Raw genomic sequence first — 15,091 nt, 5'->3', positions numbered from 1 at the left:
CGGAATATCCGTTGTCGGTTATGGCGGAACCCATAATTGGTCATTTTAAATTCTCTTCAGTGATATTCGGCAAATGTAATATCAAATCCAAGTATTTTTCAACGTGAGCTCTAGGGTGAACTTTTGGATGTATTTTGATCCGAGATGAACATTCCGGAATATCCGTTGTCGGTTCTACCGGAACTCAAAATTGGCTATTTCGATTTCTTTCCAGAAGTGTGGAAAATGGGGTATCAGATCACAGAAGCTACCCAAGAACTCATGTTAATTTAAATAAAGGAACCGAGGTTTCTTTATTAGAATACTAGCTGACCCGACAAACTTCGTATTGCCACAAATTAACCTGTGTTGTACTTAAATCATGAATCTCGGATGATCTTTGTCACAATCTCGAGTTTTGCAAGTTTCTGAGGAGTTCAATCTTAGATGATTCATTATGGCAGTTACGTAACTATGAAAGCATCCCAGGTAACCAATAAACATCACCGATGCTATTCAAATATAGGCCAATAAGCATTTAAGTCGCCTTAAATGCTACTTAAATGCTATTTTGGCAAAATATACAGCTACTCTACTGATAACCTTCTTATAGTGCTAACAATGCTAATTTACAGCTAATTACCGACACGAAGAATTTGTATACAATTTTGGATGCCAGTTTACAACACCTATGCAGTCAAAAAGCTAACATACAATAACGTGCAGTATAAAATGCCAGATACGCTGATTTGCTGCTTACGTTAAGGTTTATTAGTTACCTGGAATGGGTAGTTTAATACATACAAATTTGCAATTTTTCCTCACAGTAAAGTAGAAAACAACTCCCCTGTCCCCTCATTGCATAGCCAGAAAGCGGATAGTAATATTAGCCACGATTGTACTATATTTCGTCGAATACCATTTTGCGGAAAACCTTAAGCGGAATGTACCATTTCACGGAAAACTTTTTTGTGAAAAGTACCATTTCGCGATCCTCTCCTTACTCGCAGTCGCTCGTTCCAGGAAACCCAGGTAGACCTAGGAAAATAAATAAACCTGGACAGTAGTGATTTCTGCGGGGAGTTGCCTCCCCACACACTATGGGCCAGAAATTAAAATTTCGGGACAAAAATATTTGCGGTTAAACAGCATGTCTCAGCTCAATGTGGTCTTCGGCAACTTTTTGAATAAAAAATTGATGCATATTTTAAAGGGGTCGTCCAAAATTTAAGCGTTATTTAAACAACAATTTAAGTAATAACTTTTTGAGTAAACTTTTTTTTACCTTTTTTGCTACAAAATATTAAAGATAAACCAATTTCAAGTAATTTTTGTGAAGATATGAAACTTCTACCTTTTACCCATTTTCAGCAATAGACCTTTGTTTATAAACGACCCCTCAAAACATATTTCTTCTTGTAACATGTTTATTTCAACAGACAGCTCAATGTGATGTTCTAGAAAATATTTTGCAAATAAAAGAGGAATATTTTTGTTGAGGACTGTTTTGCTTTATATGCATTAATTAATAAGATATAACTAATTTTAGGTTAAAAACAGTCTGATGAAAAATCCGAATATCTTAGCCATCTGCAAGTATCTGCAATTAGTTTGCATACCAGTTTGTAGGGAATTATTAATGCTATCTGACCAAATGTGTATTTCAGAGAATACCTGGAAATACCATGGCTGGGAATACCTGAGAATAGTGCGGATTTCTTTTTCATACATTTTATAACTTAATAAATATGCGTCCTAGCATCAAACAGTCTTCACAGAAAATATATATTTCAACATACTAAATAACTTTGTAGAACATTTTAAAGCAATAAAATAATCGTGTGCAAAGTTATTGAGTGTAATTGATTTTAGAAGCTCTTTTTTAACACATCATTATATTTCGTAACCGGTAAGAGATAGATAGTTACTTTATTCAGCAAAGTTGCTTATTTTAGTGTTTTCTGCAACTTTTGGAGAAAACACCTTTTTTTTAAATTATTTATGAAAACAAAAAATTTGTATCACCCTAATAGGTGAATTCATGGTCACCCTAATAGTGCAGGAAGATACGCTATATTTTATTATTTTACTTCTCCGAAGACACCACCCTTGAAAAAAATACACATTTTTTATCAAACGGTTTTTAGCCTAAAAACAGTTATATCTTATTAATTAATGCAGAAAAAGCAAAACGGTCTCTAGCAAAAATATTCCTCTTTTATGTGCAAAATGTTGTCTAGAACATCACATTGAGCTGTCTGTTGAAATAAACATGTTTCAAGAAGAAATGTGATTTGAGGGGTCGTTTATAAACAAAGGTCTATTGCTAAAAATGGGTAAAAGGTAGAAGTTTGACATCTTCAGAAAAAATACTTAAAATTGGTTTATCTTCAATATTCTGAAACCAAAAAGGTGAAAAAAATTTACTCAAAAAGTTATTACTTAAATTGTTGTTAAAGTAACACGGAAATATTGGACGACCCCTTCAAAAGATGCATCATTTTTTCATTCAAAAAGTTGCTGAAGACTACATTGAGCTGAGACACGCCGTTTAACCGCAAATATATTTGTCCCGAAATTTCAATTTCTGGCCCATAGTGCCACAGTGGGCGGCGCTTCCGACGGCGGGTCACCGGCAACATTCGCGGCCGTCTCGTCCTGAATGATCTAGTGTTACTATAGATAGTTTTTGTGGTCTTGTTATTGATTAATGTTTTATGGAAGAGTCTAGAATTTCTCGAGTTCGATTAGTTTTTGAGTTTCGCAAAAATTTCTGTTTTATTTGTATGAGAGTCCATATCCACCTACCACAGGGGTGAGAGGGCTCTAACTATCATAAAATAAATTCAAGACTCAAAAATCTCCTACATGCTAAATTTGGTTCCATTGGCTTGATTAGTACTCAAATATAAGGAAATTTGTAAGTCATTTGTATGGGAGCCCCCCCCCCTCTTAAAACGGGAAGGGGTCGTAATTCACCATAGAAAAAATTTCTGCCATCTAAAACTCCCACATGCCAAATTTGGTTCCATTTGCTTGATTAGTTCTCGAGATAAGAGGAAATTTGCATTTCATTTGTATGGAAGCCCACCCTCTTAAAGGGGAGATGGGTCATAACTCGCTTTCTAAAGAGGAGAAGAGTCTCAATTCACCATAGAAAAAAACTTGCCTCCAAAACCACTTACATGTCAAATTTAGTTCCATTTGCTTGTTTAGTTCTCGAGCTATGAGGAAATTTGTTTTTCATTTGTATAGGAGCCCCCCCTCCTGAAGTGGGGAGGGGTCCTAATTCACCATAAAAAATTTTCTTGCCTACAAAAACACCCACATGCTAAATTTGGTTCCATTTGCTTGATTAGTTCTAGAGTTATGAGGAAATTTGTATTTCGTTTGTATGGGAGCCCCCCCCTCCCTCCTAAAAAGGTAAGAAGTCCTAATTCATCATGGAAAAAACACCCACATGCCAAATATGGTTCCATTTGCTTGAATTATGAGGAAATTTGTATTTCATTTGTGTAGAAGCCCCCCTCCTAAAGTGGGGAGGGGTCCTAATTCACCATAGAAAATATTTTTGCCTCCAAAAACCTCCACATGCCATTAATTTGTATAAAAGCCCCCTCCTGAAGTGGGGAGGGGTCCTAATTCACCATAAAAAATTTTCTTGCCTACAAAAACACCCACATGCTAAATTTGGTTCCATTTGCTTGATTAGTTCTCGAGTTATGAGGAAATTTGTATTTCATTTGTACAGGAGCCCCCCCTCTTAAAGACGGGAGGGGTACTAATTCACCATAAAAAATTTTCTTGCCCTCGAAAACCTTCACATGCCAAATTTGGTTCCATTTGCTTGATTAGTTCTCGAGTTATGAGGAAATTTGTATGGAAGCCCCCCTTCTTAAAGGGGAGAGGAGTTATAATTCCCCTTATAAAGAGAGGAGGGGTCTCAATTTACCATTTTTTTATTATTTTATTATTTATAGAATTTATTATTTATTTATAGAATTTATAGAAGACAAAAATGTTGTCATACTCGAGCCACGTTGTACAGGTTGGGTCACCGCTCTTAATCCAAGAAATACGTATCCAAGAAATACGTATTCAAGAAATACGTATGTAGAGACATCAAAAGAATGAATTTCGTGAGCAACGGCCCATATAAGTATAAATATCCTCTTTTTAATCACATCTTTGGGAAATTCTTGGTGATCTTGTAAAATCAATATTACTACAAACGCGTTTTCCGAAATGTACTACTGCAATGAAAAAGCAACCACAATCTAGGTTTTTATTGTACCTACTAATTTTGCTTTATTGCATCACATTTCCAGCGACTGACGTTCTCTAGCGAATATTGCGCTTTTGTGCTTAAAATTATGGTGGCCCAACCATGACTACACAAGTGGCCCGACCTTTACAATGAGCGCTTTTGTAGCATTTACCCCCTTAACCGTACCCAAACATCTAACTGGACGGGATTTTTCAATAGCCTTCGAATAGAGCATAACACATTTAATAAATTTTCAATATTTATCCCGATTCATTTCATGAATCATTTCTTGAAGAAAAGTTAACTGTACCTGGAAAATTTTTTTTGTACTGATTCAATCAGTAAATTCAGTACGCGTGTTTTGAATACACGATTGAAACTCACAATATTGTGAAAAGTTAGCTGTTACAGTAAGAAGTTTTACAATGCTGGTACATAGTTAGGGTGTAATTCTAATTCCCGTCGTAGTGAGCAGTGCTGTTAATATTCATCAGCATAACGTTCAAACTTCTGGATTATCAGTCTAACTTGCACTGAAAATCTGCTTGCTTTGATCAAACGTACATAATAACAAAATGCAGCAAGCATGAACTTCATGCACGAGAATATAGAATATTAGTACAAACTATACAGACAACACGCGAACGATTTTTCCACGTACCAGAAGGGACGTGAGCAGTTCACTCACCGTCCCTTCACAAATATTCATTTAGTTCACTTTTCGCTGGAGCTGTTAGTTCATCGTTCATCATAAATAGCAACGCAAAACGAATGTTTTTAGTAACCAAGCAAAAAATAGCAAATGGCAGACTACATCGTCAACGCAAAATATTTGTTATTATTCCGTCGTCGGCATCAGCAGCAGAGAGCCGTCTCCATCGTCTCCATTTAACTTAATCTTGGGTCACTCGTAGCTGATATCTCCGACGTTTTAGAAGCCGCCAACTAGCGTCAGTAGCCCCTCCGCTCGAGCACAGCAAGAAAGTGTATATCCTCCGGGAGCAGCTTCACAGTTTCAAATCAAAAATGAATTACCGGTCCAATAAGCGTTTTGTACATTTTTAGCTTCATACGGCTGCGTATGATTCTTGATCGTAATATTTTGCGCAAAGTAGACTCGATTTCCCACTTGAATGCGCCACTTAATCTTTCTACCAGTGCAGTGTTGTTGACTACGGTCACCAGCGATCCCAAATAGGCGAACTCATCTACCACTTCTAGTTCGTTGCCATCAACGATCACCTTCCGTGCGAGCCGCATAAAATAATAGGACATTGTATGAAATTTTGCTCATACTTGGGCTTGAAATTAGACAACATTAAACTTGAAATTGGCATAAAATTTTAAACTCCAAATTGCACTTTAAATCGGACTATAATTTAAACTGGAATTTGAAGTTAGATTGAATTTAACATTGAATTTAAAATTCGGCGTTGAATAGGATCGAAAATGGGACATCCAGCTTGACATGAAAAATGGTTCAAAATTGAATTTGAAGTATTACTTGAAATCGGCAGGAAATTCGGTTACAATTTGCACTTGATACTTGAATTGAAAATAAATTTAAAGTTTTAGTTAAAATTGAAATTGAAATCGGACGTAAAATTTAACTGGATCCATTTTTTGGCAGTAATAGTTTATTTATCACAAAAATATCGGACTATTAATAATAAACATTAAGCGGAGCAGTGCGCAGGCTATGCCCACTTCCACGAGTAGTTTATTGATAGTTCAAGTGATCGTGAAAATCGTTCAAATTATTACTGGAGGTTCCATTCTTGTTGCCGTTTGAGTCCACGTTGTTCGTATGGCCATAATTCATAATTCAGCCTACATTCCTTTTCTTTGCTGCACTTTCCCAAATAAAAACTTTGCCGCTATATAACAATACTAAAAAGAATATATCACTCATAGCACTTTAACACTATTGCACTATAGCACTATACATAGCACAATAGCACTTTAATGTGTTATAACTATTTTCACTAAAATGTAAGTAGTTTGTTGAGTAGTTCTCCATCAGCACGTAATTAGGCTGAAAAAATAGAAGCAATCGCTCGCTTACGTGTATCCAATCCGAATGATGGTTTGGAAAACACACAATTATGTTCTCGTTTACTTATTCTAGAAATTAAACAGCTGTTAATGCACTATCACAGAACAATTTTGCTTCTTTTTATCAAGGAGGATCAAGGGAGAGGCTGTTGGAATCAATAGGATCGTAGCAACTGGCCTTGCAATTGTCCGGTATTCTAACAGCTGGCTGCGAAGTCTGTCGTATGAAAACAGAATATCAAGTTTCGATAAAGGAGTGTGGCACCTAGGCTTTGCATTGCTTTTTTATCAGGGAGGAACACAAAAGCTTCCCTATAATTTGAAAATATAAATCAATTTTCGTTCACTAGCTGAAAATCATCTTGTTGTTAATTCCAGCCTAAGCAAACTGACAAACAGGCGGGGCAGAGGCGCCAAGCACGCTTCCATCACATTGAATAAAAACTTTTTGCCAAATAGCCATACTAAATTGAATTATATTGCCGAACTGTTGACAGCACTTGAAAAACATCAACACATAGACCATCTGACTCCCTTTTGGTCTGCTGATGAAGTACAGCAATCCACCGAATAGGCCCTTAGATGGTGCTGTTTGCTCATCGCAATTTCTCAGCTTCAGCTTTAGATATAGCTGATTTTTTGTAGGCGATAAGCCATTGTTAAACTCCAACAATATGCCAAAAATCAGCTTTATTATTAATTTCGCAACTAAGAAATTACGGTGGGTGCACGCGTTGTACCACCGATTAAGTTATTCGGGACTTTGCTTTATAACTGTTATGGTTTGTACAGCTGACTGCAAAGTCTGTCGTATAAAAAAACAGAAAGTCAAGTTTCGATAACGGAATGCACGGAGCACCTAGGCTATGCATTTTTTGGTTTGTACCATACAGGCACGTTCGGCCTGCTGGAAATTCAAACCACATTGACACCACAATAGTGTCGTGGGCCTAAAATAGCCGCAGCAGCCTCATAAATTCTCGCAACTATAACTCAAATTTAAAAGCTTTATTAGCTCAGATATTTACTAAATGTTATCCAACCAATTGGTATGAAAATCGGGTCTCGAATAAATATAGTTTCAACGTAACTCGTAACAACGTAACAATAAATATTGTTCAGGCTACCGCTTAATAGACCGGAAACACGTACTCTAGTTTACACACATAATTACAAACACTATATGCAGTACTCGCAAAATAATCCACACGTCCTTTCCGCGTGAAAAATCACGTAAATTTCTCTACAGGGAGTTACGTGACCTTCAGTTGAACATTACTGGAAAATACAAAAATCTATCTGATTTCCACGTGCACGTGCATTTAGCACGCATACTAATGCAAACTGCGTTGATTTTACGTAAATAGTACGAGAAATGTTCCAAGGAAAATATTCACAAAACTTTTCCCGTAATTTCGACGTGAAAATTATTTTGAGTGTAGACCCGCGGATATCTGCCACTTGACGTTTTCGACCCGAAAAGAGCTTATTCCGAATCAACGAGCTGAAACGAAGAAAAGTTGATAGTATTGCGTCATTTAACAGAAATTTGAAATAAAATATGAAAAAAATATAGAGAAATGTTTAGTTAACTTAACAAATGATTTGTAAGTTGCTTATTATTAGCGCATTAACGAAATGTTTTGCATATTTGCAACTGTGAGAGATCAGCGTTTTAGTCAATGTTTATTTGCCGAATTGAACTTAAATTTACATCTCGCGACATTCAAAAAAAATCGTACCGCCCTGCTGAATAACACAGTGTTGCCCATTTACGGCTTTTACATTGGCGTGTCTATAGTACAGTACACTACTAATGCGTTTACGTAAAAATCAGATAAATGTTATTGCCCCTTTTATGACCATTTAGATTACTGTGATAATCATTTAATGCAACGTACCGCATTTTGCACTGTTAATCTGACACTAAAGTGGCTTTTAGTTTGATCTTCTAATGAGTTTGACTTCTTTTTCCTTCTTCCCCTTCTTTTTCACTTCATATTCTTTGAGCGAAATCGTGTGCGAGATTCGACTGTGATAATCGTGTAAATCGGGGTAGTCTAAATAGGGCCAAATGTCGCAATATTTTTAAGTGTTATAATAAAAAATGTTTTAAGCAAAAATACGTAACTCCCTGCAGAGAAATTTACGTGATTTTTCACGTAGAAAGCATGTGTGGATTATTTTGAGTGCTATGACATTTTGTGTGACTGATCACCGCACGTAAGAGAATGTTTGCTTATTATCATGTACGAAAAAAACGAAAAGCTCACAAATCTCGAAGATATACTGAGTTTCTGTAGTAAATTTAGAGGCAAATGTAAGCTGCGTGAGCCACATCGAAATAAACCTGGCATTGATGTCCAGTTTTCACTGAAACGGAAGAGGCATCATTTGCGAACCGTTTCAGCACTTTGTCCAAATGGGGCTTTCCCGTCGCTTCGAGACGCGGCGAGGATTGAGATAAGGTGACGGCTTATCCTGCATGCTGTTTACCATCGCTCTTGAGGGGGTGATCCAATAATGAGCAGGTACCAACACGAGAGGTACGATATTCACGAAGAATAGCCAAGTCCTACACTTTGCAGATGATTCTGGTATCATAGCCGCGGAAGCAATCTACATCAGACTGAACGTCTAGGGCGTGATTGGGTTAAAAATAAATTCGTCGAAGACCAAATGCATGAAAAGGAGAGGCTCAAAGGAAACAAACGCGTGCCTCCCACGGACGGTAAAAGTTGACGGCATCGAACTAGAAGTGGTAGATGAATTCGTGTATTTGGGATCGCTGGTGACCGCGAACAACAACACTAGTAAGAAGATCCAGCGGCGCTTTCAAGCAGGAAATCGGGCCTACTTTACCCTTCGCAAAACGCTAGGATCAAGAGGCATATACCGTCGTACGCAGCTGACGATGTACAAAACCTTTATCAGACCACTATTTCTTTATGGACTTGAAGCCGTGACGCTTCTTACGAAGGACATACACGCCCTTGCCGTGCACGAGCAGAAGGTACTGCGGACGATATATGGCGGAGTACAAAGTGAAAACGGAGAGTGGTGAGGACGTATGAATCACCATGTACTGCTTAAAGAGATTTTCATCATGCACTTGATGAAAATCGGTAGACTACGGTGGGCCGGACACGTCGTAAGGATGGTGGACGGCAGTGCGACGAAAACAGCTCCCACCGGCACCAGGAATAGGGACCTCAACGTGCAAGATGGCTCGACCAGGTAGAAAGTGATTTGCAACTTCTGAGACAACTAGGAAATTGGCGACAAGTGACCCAAGATCAAGTTGAATGGAGACTTGAAACAGCACGAACCACCCCAGTCCTAGGCTGCTGACAACGACGACAACTTTTCTCTTATTTGAATCCATCTGTTATTAAAGTTTGTCATAAAAAACATATGATTAATTTGTTTACGGCCTGATTCGACTCATCTGGCGCAGTCCCTAGAAGTCGCATTTTTTGCTCCATTGCTCCATACTTAACCTTCAATTTTCCGAAGACTACTGAACTACATGATTGTTAATGACTGAATGACCCTTATGTTCCTATGGTACACACTACTAACATTTACCAATCATTTCTTTAATTATCAATATTAAACAACCTGAACGTTTGATGATAACCATTCAAAATATACCACAATTGCAAAGTGTTTTACAATTAAACTTGGAGTTTTCTTTCTTGTGTATTTTTTACTTCTTTAAAGGAAACTTTTGTACAATAGAATGGCATAAAAAATGAAAACGCATTTTAATTTTTATACTTATTCGTAATTTTCGATAAAAAGAAACAAATCATCAAATAGGCGATTAGGTACAAATCATTAAGCTTACGCACAAAAAAATAATCGGTGCAAAAGAAAGCAAAAACATTTCGTAATTCTATTTATTGTATGTTGCTCAAGCATTGTAGTTACAAAAAGTTTGCTAATGAAAACATCGGTGGAAGATATGATTAAATTTCAATGCAACCTATAACGAACTAAACGTTAGACACGGTAGTTTACAAGTATAAACACGAAACATAGAAGGAAAACACCGTTATAGAACCTTGTTATGAGAATGTAAACATAACCAATCAAAACCGGTAAGCCGTGAACTGGCTTAACTCACTCGCAAATCACTCACAACCGTTTAGTGGGCTGATGGAAAATCTGACACCCACCCGTGACCAAAATACAACGGGCCGCAAAACACTTGCCGCTGAAATTCTTTTCACCATTTTTCCATACCAAAAATAACCTAAAGAGGGGTGCATTTACCCACCGATTCATCTCTGCGTCGTTCTGGCCGTCGCGTCGCACGCTCGGCCGTCACCGGTGGTGCCATGAAATATGAATGCCAAAACCAACAGGTGCACTCCTGAAATCTATCCCGAGTTTCTCGTCGATCTCGACCTGCAGGAATGTTGGCTTCTTCTTCACAATACCTATACTGACGCGGGATATGTCGTTTGTGAATGATCTTACCAGTGGGTTGGAATGGGTACCCATGTGCTAAGATGAAGGAAATTTAAATATTTTTGGAATATATCACTCGCATGATCTATGCGATCCCACACACTATGAAGGCAACTGAGAGTTCGTGTGAAAATGAGCGAGAAATTATGTATATCCATTGAAAATTATGACAACAGTTGAAACCACTCCGCACGATGCGAGCAATCGCTGTGACTCAGCTCTGACGGTTTTCCTTATTTTTTTTTTTTCATTCCGGATATAGCCGACATCAAGATGCCGAACGGACAGGTAGATAAGCCAGTTATCGAAGATAACCACGATGGTACCGTATCGATCAAATATGACCCGAAAGAGGAAGGAGTCCACGAGTTAGCAGTGAAGTACAACGGTGAGCATGTTCAGGGGTCTCCGTTCAAGTTCCATGTGGACTCGATCTCCAGCGGCTACGTCACGGCTTACGGACAAGGCCTGATCCATGGAGTTACCGGTGAACCGGCGCAGTTTACTATTTCCACCAAGGGCGCAGGTGCCGGCGGACTTCAGATGGCCGTTGAAGGACCCAGCAAAGCCGATGTATGTAACTAATAAAATCCTTCGATAAATTTCTACAACTTACTTTTTTTCGACAGATCACGTACCACGACAACAAAGACGGAACGGTGTCCGTTTCCTACCTTCCTACGGCACCCGGCGAATATAAAATCACCGTACGCTTTGGTGATAAACACATCAAAGGATCGCCATATTTTGCCAAAATCACCGGTGAAGGTCGCAAACGTAATCAAATTTCTGTTGGCTCCTGTTCTGAAGTTACGCTGCCCGGTGTAATTTCCGACCATGATCTACGTTCATTGAATGCTTCCATCCAGGCTCCATCTGGGTTAGAAGAACCTTGTTTCTTGAAACGCATGCCAACCGGAAACATCGGAATCTCGTTCACCCCTCGTGAAGTCGGTGAACATACAGTGTCAGTAAAGCGTATTGGCAAGCATATTGCCAACTCGCCGTTTAAGGTTAAGGTATGCGAACGTGAGGTAGGTGACGCGAAGAAGGTCAACGTTAAAGGAAACGCTCTGAAAGAAGGCAAAACACACACCGAGAACACCTTTTCGGTAGACACACGTAATGCTGGCTATGGAGGCCTTTCGCTTTCCATTGAAGGCCCTAGCAAAGCTGAAATTCAGTGCACCGACAAAGAAGATGGTACGCTGAATATATCCTACAAACCAACGGAACCTGGTTATTACATTGTGAACTTGAAGTTTGCCGATCATCATGTCAGTGGATCACCATTTACCGTTAAGGTCTCCGGTGAAGGTACTAACCGACAGCGAGAAAAAATCCAACGTCAACGGGAAGCCGTCCCTGTCACTGAAGTTGGCAGCCAGTGCAAACTGACATTCAAAATGCCTGGTATCACTTCATTTGACTTATCGTCTACGGTCACCTCTCCCGGAGGAGTTACCGAGGACGCGGAAATTCAGGAGATCGAAGATGGCCTCTACGCAGTGCACTTCGTTCCGAAGGAACTGGGCGTGCACACCGTCTCCGTTAAATATAAGCAGATCCACATCCCTGGTAAGTTGAAAACTCAAAACACAACGTATAATACATAGATTATGACTTCTATTTCTATTCTTTTCATCGCACAGGATCCCCATTCCAATTCACTGTGGGTCCATTGAAGGATACCGGATCCCATTTGGTCAAGGCTGGTGGCCCTGGATTGGAACACGGAGAACAAGGTGTGCCGTGCGAGTTCAACGTGTGGACTCGTGAAGCTGGTGGAGGCACCCTGGCCATTTCAGTTGAAGGCCCTAGCAAGGCTGATATTGAGTTCAAAGACCGTAAGGATGGATCGTGCGATGTCGCCTACGTAGTCAGTGAACCAGGTAAATTGTGTTAGTTTTAAATTGCAGAACTCTCGGATAATTACCTCTACCTAACCAAGACTGTTATTATAAGTTACTGAAGCTCATAATTGTTTTGTTATGAAGGTGATTACCGTATTGGTCTCAAGTTCAACGATCGTCATATTCCGGATTCACCTTTCAAAGTATACGTTTCGCCAGCGATGGGTGAGGCACACAAGCTGGAGATTGCCCAGTTTCCTACTTGTCCGGTACAAGCCGATAAGCCTGCGCAGTTCATCGTGCGAAAGAATGGCGCCAAAGGTGACCTCGACGCAAAGGTAACAAACCATGATGTTGCTGGGTAACCATCAAGTAACTCTTGTACGTTTTGCAGGTTGTGGCTCCATCGAACAATGAGGACGATTGTTTTATCCAGCTAATCGACCAAGACCAATACTCGGTTCGTTTCTATCCGCGAGAAAATGGAATTCATGCAATTCACGTGAAGTTCAACGGAGTTCACATACCTGGATCTCCGTATCGCATCAAGGTTGGTAAGGACGATGTTGACCCTGCAGCAGTTCATGCATCTGGTAAAGGTCTCGGTGATGTAAAGACCGGCGAGAAAACAGACCTGATAATCGATACGTGCAACGCCGGTGCCGGAACTCTTGCTGTTACCGTTGACGGACCGTCCAAAGTAGCGATGGATTGTACTGAAGTTGAGGAAGGTTATAAAGTACGGTACACTCCCCTGCTTCCCGGACATTACTACATGACCATTAAGTACAATCAAATGCATATCGTCGGATCCCCGTTCAAAATCAATTGCACAGGTTAGTAGGACATATTAAATTTCTTTAAAAATACAATATTGTTGACACAAGGGGTTACAGGTGAGAAGCTCGCAGAGGAAGGTGGCCAAGAAACATCCTCGGTGGTGGTAGAAACAGTCGCAAAGGTCTCCAAAGCGGGCAGTCGAGCAGGAGTTATACTGCCGATTTTCAAGTCAGACGCAAGCAAAATACAATCCAAAGGCATGGGTCTGAAGAAAGCATATCTTGGCAAGCAAAATCAGTTCACGTTAAATGCTGGAGATGCTGGTAAGTATATTGCTTTTCAAATCAGAAATGTTGTATCATTATCTAACATTCAACAATCCGCAGGAAATAACATCCTATTCGTTGGCATTTATGGACCAAAGGGACCCTGCGACGAAGTGTTCATCAAACATACCGGCCGCAACCAATATAATGTAAACTACCTAGTACGCGAACGTGGCGAATATATTCTTCTGGTTAAGTGGGGCGACGATCACATCCCCGGTTCGCCATTTAAGGTCGAGGTGTAAGCCGTCTCAATTACCGCCACCATTGCCATCACCGTCGTCGTCCTGCGTCCCATATCCACCTCCTTGAGTGTTGTTGCGTGTGTGCGCATTAGTGCCTTATCGACCCTTCAAACTTAAAGAATACATAAAACAAAACAAAACACACAAAATTCAACTAAAACTGTCTGCTAAACAGTGAAACCTTGTTGTTCAAATATGGCCGAATTCAAACTTGTAGTTGATCACACACCTATTTCTCATGAAAGACACATTGTAACAGCAAAAAACAAATCATGAAATAATCTACAAACCTAAATCGACCTACGTAGTAAACGGGACCCATATGAAAATTTATTTCCTAACTAGAAAAGAAAAACACACACACACATAAACACACAACTTTTGCAACTTTTCCTGTTCTGATTATACGGAAATCCACGAGACAAAGACAAACACTAACAATTAACTAAGAAGCGTCGCCAAGATTTAAAATTATACCGAACGGCAATAATCGACCGCTCAAAGCCATCGACAGATAAAGGCCATTGGACTATTTTTTTATTACAAATTGAGCTGAAATCAACCAACAGAGATATTGATTATTATAACTATCTCGAACAGCAAATCAAAATAGCAACATTACAATCATCGAGCAGCGAGAGAAATCATTAATGTTATTCTAGTTATTATTCTCAATTACGATAATGTTCGATTAAGTTTTTCTTTTATAAGTTATCCATACTCCTCTTTTATAAGTACGAATTGTCATTTATGTTCTGTCGCTCGTTCTTGAATTTTGTTTTGTGTCCAGAAGCATCGTTAGATCGTTAGATTTTTAGTTTGTATAGTTTCAGTTTTTACTCTTTATGTTGAACATTTTTCGTGGAAAAGAGCATATCTTTATTTATTATTCCTTTAGAAAGGATTTTTTTAATTTTAAAACAACAAATAAAACCGTTAATAATAAACCATTGGACAATTCTTCGAAAGAAAATAAACAGAAATCATTTTAAGGGGACATACTGCCTATAATCGCATTTCAGTCCGATATGCATTTTCATCGTTGTTGAGTTCAATATCCGCTTCTCTCTTTTTCTTGCTTTACTATCGATTAAGAATACAAAAATGTTG

At 39.0% G+C, this 15,091-nt stretch overlaps 1 protein-coding gene across 5 annotated transcripts in view; it reads left to right on the top strand.

Moving 5' to 3' along the window:
- LOC128732963 (filamin-A) overlaps positions 1-14,849 on the top strand; it is a 208,251-nt gene extending 193,402 nt beyond the window's left edge. For 4 of the 5 annotated variants that reach the window (XM_053826460.1, XM_053826456.1, XM_053826457.1 and 1 more), the window contains 7 exons: positions 11,040-11,350; positions 11,407-12,355; positions 12,430-12,669; positions 12,775-12,968; positions 13,025-13,466; positions 13,518-13,733; positions 13,797-14,849. In XM_053826460.1, the coding sequence (XP_053682435.1) occupies positions 11,040-11,350; positions 11,407-12,355; positions 12,430-12,669; positions 12,775-12,968; positions 13,025-13,466; positions 13,518-13,733; positions 13,797-13,981 (2,537 nt within the window). In that variant the 3' untranslated portion in view covers positions 13,982-14,849. The remainder of the gene's footprint in view (positions 1-11,039; positions 11,351-11,406; positions 12,356-12,429; positions 12,670-12,774; positions 12,969-13,024; positions 13,467-13,517; positions 13,734-13,796) is intronic. The other variant, XM_053826459.1, reaches the window with a different exon arrangement.
- Positions 14,850-15,091: the final 242 nt, after the last annotated feature.

The sequence above is a fragment of the Sabethes cyaneus genome, chromosome 1 (assembly GCF_943734655.1).
Source record: "Sabethes cyaneus chromosome 1, idSabCyanKW18_F2, whole genome shotgun sequence".
NCBI classification, from domain to species: domain Eukaryota; kingdom Metazoa; phylum Arthropoda; class Insecta; order Diptera; family Culicidae; genus Sabethes; species Sabethes cyaneus.
Note: the sequence above shows the minus strand (reverse complement) of the source record. Positions and strands in the feature narration are given on the sequence as shown.